General features: G+C 38.8%; 1 protein-coding gene across 1 annotated transcript; it reads left to right on the top strand.

Annotated features, from left to right (window-relative positions):
* Window positions 1-731: 731 nt before the first annotated feature.
* LOC122277316 (cytochrome P450 94A1-like) lies at window positions 732-2,585 on the top strand. Its single transcript, XM_043087273.1, has one exon. The coding sequence runs from the start codon at window positions 823-825 to the stop codon at window positions 2,320-2,322; it is 1,500 nt and encodes a 499-aa protein (XP_042943207.1). The 5' UTR covers window positions 732-822; the 3' UTR covers window positions 2,323-2,585.
* The last annotated feature ends 4,177 nt before the right edge of the window (window positions 2,586-6,762 follow it).

The following is a 6,762-nucleotide window of genomic DNA, read 5'->3' as shown; positions in this document are numbered from 1 at the left end:
ATCCGGTTATTTCAAAACCCGGGTACATCCGGGTTCCGGACCGGGTCTGATCCGGATTAACTCGGGCCGGATTTCGGCCCGGATTTTGAGACCCAGTTCCCGGCCCGGGTTCACCCGGGTTCCCGGGTTGGAACCCGGATGAACAGTCCTATTTGCATCATTATTTAACATGGTGTACAAACTCAGATGTAAGGAATTTTATTTTTAAAATTTTTTAAAATTATTTAAATATTTATCTTAAAATAATATTTTTTTTCTTTAATAAAGGGTCTATTCATGCAGTCTCCAAGTGCAAATAAAATTTCTCTTAATTTTAATAGCTATGAAAAAAAGTTTTATTTCATTTTTTTCATACATTTTGAGTTTTTATTAAAGGAATTTTCCTTTTTTTAAAATCGAAATTAAACATGATATATATATATATATATATATGATATGTCTTTTCTTCCCAATCATAAATTGCTAAAAAAGATTTTATTACTTACTCAAAATTTTAAGGTTTGAAATAAAAATATATTATATGTATATATTATATATAAAATAAATCTTATAATATCAACTATATATTATTCGTATGAATTTCTTAAATGATATTAAATATTTAATAAATATTATATATAAAACAAGATTATATAATTATCTGTCCCATTTAAGATCTTAAACTCAGTAATTAACTACCTCCACCCAAAAAAAAAAAAAAAAAAAAAAAACTTCCATGCATTTTTATCTTCTCCACTATAAAGCCTTCACTGGGGACGTATCCCCGCCATTTTCTTTAATCCATCCATTTCGTTCAACTCTCTCTCTCTCTCTCTCACGACTATGGAGCTCTTCTCTGCCCATTCCTTCCTCCTCTTCTTCCTTCTTTCTCTTTACGTCTATCTCCTCCTTAACAGTACTTCCAAAAAGAAATCCATCAACCAAGGTTTTAAGTTGTATCCTATACTTGGAACGCTGCCAGAATTTTTACAAAACCGACACCGTTTTCTTGACTGGACAACAGAAACTCTTAGTAGCTGTCCCACAAACACAGCTATATTTCGATATCCCGGCAGGAAAGGTGTCATCACCACAAAGCCATCCAACATTGAGCGCATGCTCAAGACCAACTTCGACAACTATCCCAAAGGCGACCGCTTCATAGCTCTTCTGCACGATTTTCTTGGCCGAGGAATCTTCAACTCCGACGGAGAACTCTGGAAGGTCCAGAGAAAAACCGCTAGCTATGAATTCAACACCAAATCCCTACGCCACTTTGTCATGGAAAACGTAACCGTGGAGATCAATTCGAGACTTATTCCGATTCTAACAAGAGCCTCGGAAACAGCAAGCGTCTTGGATTTGCAAGACATTTTGGAGCGCTTTGCATTCGACAACGTTTGCAAACTGGCTTTTAACGTCGACCCAGGCTGTCTCGGCGGTGATGGAACCTCCGGAGCGGAGTTCATGCGGGCTTTCGAGGACGCTACATCGCTTAGTTTCGAAAGGTTCATGTATGCCATCCCAGTTATGGCGAAGATTAACAAGTTTCTAAACATTGGACCAGAGCGAAGGCTAAGAAACGCAATCAAGACTGTCCATGAATTTGCGGATGATATTATTCAGTCGAGAGCGGGACAGAAGGTTGAAAAAGAAGCAGACCTATTGTCCCGGTTTATGGCAAACGAAGAAAACTCGCCCGAATTTCTCCGGGATATCGTCATAAGCTTCATTCTTGCAGGACGGGACACGACCTCTTCGGCTTTGAGCTGGTTCTTTTGGCTCCTGTCGTCGAGACCTGAAGTGGAGCGAAACATATTGCAGGAGTTGGAAAAAATCCGAGTTCAGAATGGAAAAGATATAGGCGATTCGTACAGCTTTGACGAGCTCCGGGAGATGCATTATCTGCATGCGGCAATCACTGAAGCCATGAGACTGTACCCCCCCGTACCGATAGATAGCAAAACTTGTCTAAATGACGATATCATGCCTGACGGCACGTTCGTGAAGAAGGGTTGGTTTGTGACCTACCACACGTACGCGATGGGGAGGATGGAGAGCATATGGGGAGAAAATTGCCGCGAGTTCTTGCCGGAAAGATGGCTAGAAAATGGAGTGTGTCGGCAAGAGAGCCCGTTTAGGTTTCCAGTTTTCCATGCCGGACCGAGCATGTGTCTGGGAAAAGACATGGCGTATATTCAGATGAAATCAATTGTAGCATCAATGATGGAGAGATTTGAGATCGAAGCAAAGAATAAGGACAAGGATCTGGAGCCTTTGTTGTCATTGACTTTGAGGATCAAAGGTGGCTTACCCGTGAATGTGAGGAAGAGAATATTATAAAGAATAAGCATCAAATCAGCAAGGGGGCACTAGCAGATATCTCCAAGTATCAAACCTAGAGTCAAGCATATTGTATATAGTCAGCTGTTATGCATGTTTTACTCCTTTATTGTAGCATTTTTTGTTAATTGCTTTATTTGTGTATAGTTTCCTTATAGAGAAGGTTGTAATTAATTAGGTAGATGACAGCTTGTAAAGCATCTATATATGTGAATAAGATACATCCTCTCTATCTCAACGCGTGAGATAATTTCATCTCAATATTTCTTTAGAGATCAGCATGTGTGGATGCCATCAATTGATCATCTCCACATGAATTATAAGGTTCAAGTTATACAAAACTGATCAGATTTCCTCCCATTATCGATATGAATGCATGAACTATTTTCTATAATTTTTTTTTTTTTGTCTTTTTGTAAATCTTAGACCTAAAAGGCGGAGATAATAAATAGTTAAGAGTCTTATAATATTTATTGTAATTTATGCAAATGTTTTTAAAAAAATATTTTAGCTTTTTTTTCCAGCTCATTGGGAATTAAATAACTGGTGAAACGGGACAGTTCCACGAAGTTGTTGATCACGGAGGACTTGCAAATAAATAAAAATAAAAGGATATAATATATATATATATATATATATCAATCCCAACCTTCTAGTTTCCACCCGACCGAGAGTATGTGTATGTGTGTGTGTGTATATATAAACACATACATGATATGGTAGGTTATATATATACCATGCATATATTTATTTTATAATCACCAAATCATACGCAGCGATTAGTCATTTAACTAGTGATTAGTCATACGCAGCAAAGAAAAAAATAAGTCATTTAACTCGTGGCTGATATGAAGCCGGGCTTGGCCCAATTAAGAGAATACCCAATAACCGCTGCAGCCTGCTTCTGACATATAGAATTTGTGATCCACGACATTATTAGAGCTTCAATATCTAGTTTAGAATTGGACCTATCCTAAGTAAACTCAGTGATCATCTGGGCCATGGTAAGCCCAATTCACCAGCAAGCAAAACTCAATGGTGTGGGCTCAATGTAGGTGGGCTTTTTTCAATATTCATTAATGGGTTGGTGGTCACCAAACCCAGAGATAAAATGATCTGCCATTATATTTGGCATTTTCCCAATTTTTGTTTTGGTAAGAAATATGGAGCTTGAACTAAAAATCTTATGCTTGGAGTTATTGGGGGGTAATCATTAAGTCCCATCCTATCTTTTCCACTATAAAGCCATGCATTATACGTGGAAAAGCCCTCGCCGCCGCTGCGTACTACGTATGCCTTCCCTATCCTTTTTCCTTTTCCTTATATCCAGAAATTTTGTTCATCTCTCTCTCTCTCTTCATTAATCAAACTCCAATTGGGTCTGATGAGACTGGGCCAGAGCCCATTGCACAGCCCACTTTCTCTTCAGCCTGATAGAACAAAACCATTCATTTTCCTCAGGCTGGGTTAGAACTCAGGGCTCAACCACTTTACTCATCTGCTAATGAATTCAAAACAGATAAAAATAATTGATAAAAAAATGGACTGGGCCAAGGCCCACGGCGCACAGCCCAAACCCATTTTCTTATAAACCGTACGCATTATGTATGTCCTTCTTCCTTAGGAAAATTGTTTAGCGCCGCACCAATTAATTTCTTCTTCCCTCAACACGCACACAGCACCACATCTCATGGCAACTCAAGAATGGTCCTCACCGGTAAGGAGGAGAACGGCAAGGCTTCCCTAACCTCGACCTTTTGCCGAGATCCACCTCATCTTTTTTTTTTTTTTTTAATAGTAGGAACTGTGGGCAGTGGGTTTGAAAGCCCTCTACCGCCTTTATAGAGACGCTGGTGAGGAGAATCTCAGCCTTCTCACGGCATTGGCCTCTCCCTCAGTTTTTTTTTTTTTTTTTTCAAAATAAACAAACCCGAGGAAAACTACCATACAACACCCATTCAGTTTCCATCTCAAATACAGTGTAAAACCATATAACACAATAGAGGAAATATAAATTAACACTCAATCAAAGGCAGATGCAAAACACGACAAGGGAGAAAACGATACATTCAAAACCAAAATACATTAAGCAATGTCTGTGTACTACTACGTGGTTCTTTCATAGAAAACACATAGTTGATGTTTCAAAACGTCATCATAATTTTACGTGTCAGATCAAAAGCTAATATTTTTAGTCTTTCTAAATATCATAATACACAAAAGCATATGTATTCACTATATATTTTATCGAGATCATAAAAAATCTATAACTTAAAGTTCTGATACCATATGTTAAATATTTTTACATGAACATTAATTATCGGATCTTTAATTTTATATGATTTATAATAATAATAAATGATAAATAAATGTGTGCCTTTCTCCATCAATTCGATGAAGAATGAGATCTGGCTATGAAAGAAGGATCACCCTAGCAACTTTACCTCTCAAGTATCTCACGATGACAAAAGGCACTCTGATGTTGTAGGTGAGAACTCTTTAACCCCTCAGTGCTATTTATAGATTTCTGACTATCAAGAAATTTCAGATTTTGTGTTTGACTATGATTAGAGATATAGAATTTTAATCTTATCTCTTAGGAGTTTTCTTATCCCATTATAACTCATCTATTAACTGATAAGTTTTGAACTATTTCAAACTCTATTAAGATGCGTGTGTGGGACATAGAATTTAAATAAAATTCTTACACTCTTCTCTGCCCAATCCTTCATCTTCTTCTTCCTTATTTCTCTTTACGTGTATCTCCTATTTAACAATTAGGATATTTCAAGTGTACATATGTCGTTAGATTATTAAATTGGTTTGTTAGTCAGTTAGGATATTTTGGTGTATATAAACACACCCGATTACTGCATTGAATTCAAATTTTTTCGAAAAGGGAAAATTGCTCATTCTTCATCGACTCTGCCTCTCTTTCAGGTATTTCTTCTTCTTGGCTTACCGTGCTCTGGTTGTTGTGCAAGGCCCTTTGTTTTAATTTCTTACATGGTATCAAAAGCTAGTGAGAGGTAATTTCGATGGCCGAATCCAACCCTAACCTTCAAACTCCACCCAATTCGCCTACAGCCAACCCTCCACCACAATCAACCAACCACAATAACACTCATATCTTGACTCGCTACCTCAATCTCTCTGACCCCTCCAACCCTTTTCGTCTGGACCATGGAGACAGTCCAGCCACTACCCTTGTTCCCAAGCTCCTCACCTCCGATAATTACGCCAAATGGTATCGGGCCATGCACCATGCTCTCTGTGCCAAGAACAAGCTTGGTTTCATCACTGGTTCTTTACAGCAACCTACAGATCTTTTGGACCCCTTACTCGATCTATGGGACCAATGCAATGATATGATGGTCTCATAGATTCAAAATTCCATCAATCCTCTCCCTCGTGATTCTACTCTCTCAGTCTACACTCAACTAGGGATATAAATTTAAACCGCTTAACCGATCCGGATTAACTTACCCAAAGTGAAACAGTTAAGAAACAGAAGCTTTCCATTTGAGTTTCAAAATTATTCGGCTAATTTGGTTAATACCCAATAACCTAATTTAAAGGCCAAACGTCTGTGTTTAATCATTTATTCGAATCTCTTCCTTCCAGACTTCCAGCAGACACTCAATCCTCTCCTTTGTCACAGCACTCTCCTCTCCCTTGGCCCTCGCAAGACTCAGTCGAAGCTTGCTTTCCTTACAGGCTCTTTCTTTGTCTTACAAGCTCAATCCTTGTCGCAGATTATAGACTCAGTCGAAGCTCGCTCTCTCTGTATCTCGGTCTCTCACTCTCTCAATCTCTCTATCTAGTTCTGACTGAAGGTATGGATGATCTAAACCATTAGGGTTCTTGAGTTTGGGTCAATCTTGGTTGTTGAACTTTTGGGTAAGGTTTTTCCGTTTTCAATTCTAAATCCTAGGCTGAAAATGCTTTTCCATTAGTTTGGGTCGATCTTGGTTGTTTTCAATCGCTGCAAATCTGATTTTGGTTGGGTAAAAATGGTTGTTTGATCTATTTTGTACGATGTTTGACTTCCTGACTACATTATGAAGAAAAAGGAAAATAAACTGCTCACTCACTTACACAAGTTGAATCAATCTTTGCTGCTATAAGTTTCATATACACAAATACTTGTATGCTCATAAATAATGAAATTTTTATCAGTTGATGGTTTTCTCATTTTCATTATTGCAATTGTTTCAGTTTCATGTCGATGTTCAGGTGATTAATACTTGCCCATGTAGGTTAATGATGAGATGAGCTTACCAAATGGTGTTACGTAGGGGTGGGCAGCGGGGCCCCGGAACCTGCTGCCCTGCTCCGTTCGCCCCGCCCCCGCATAGGGCGGGGCGGGGCATCCGCACCTTTAGGGTGGGGGGCGGGGCCCCCCGGCCCATATGGTGGATCCCAGCAGAGGCGGGGGAC

The sequence above is a fragment of the Carya illinoinensis genome, chromosome 9 (assembly GCF_018687715.1).
Source record: "Carya illinoinensis cultivar Pawnee chromosome 9, C.illinoinensisPawnee_v1, whole genome shotgun sequence".
Taxonomy (NCBI): Eukaryota; Viridiplantae; Streptophyta; class Magnoliopsida; order Fagales; family Juglandaceae; genus Carya; species Carya illinoinensis.
This window is presented reverse-complemented; position numbering and strand designations above follow the sequence as displayed.

Bases quoted from the DNA above. Each gene is read 5' to 3' on its own strand.
- LOC122277316 (XM_043087273.1), top strand. From the start codon at position 823: ATGGAGCTCTTCTCTGCCCATTCCTTCCTCCTCTTCTTCCTTCTTTCT.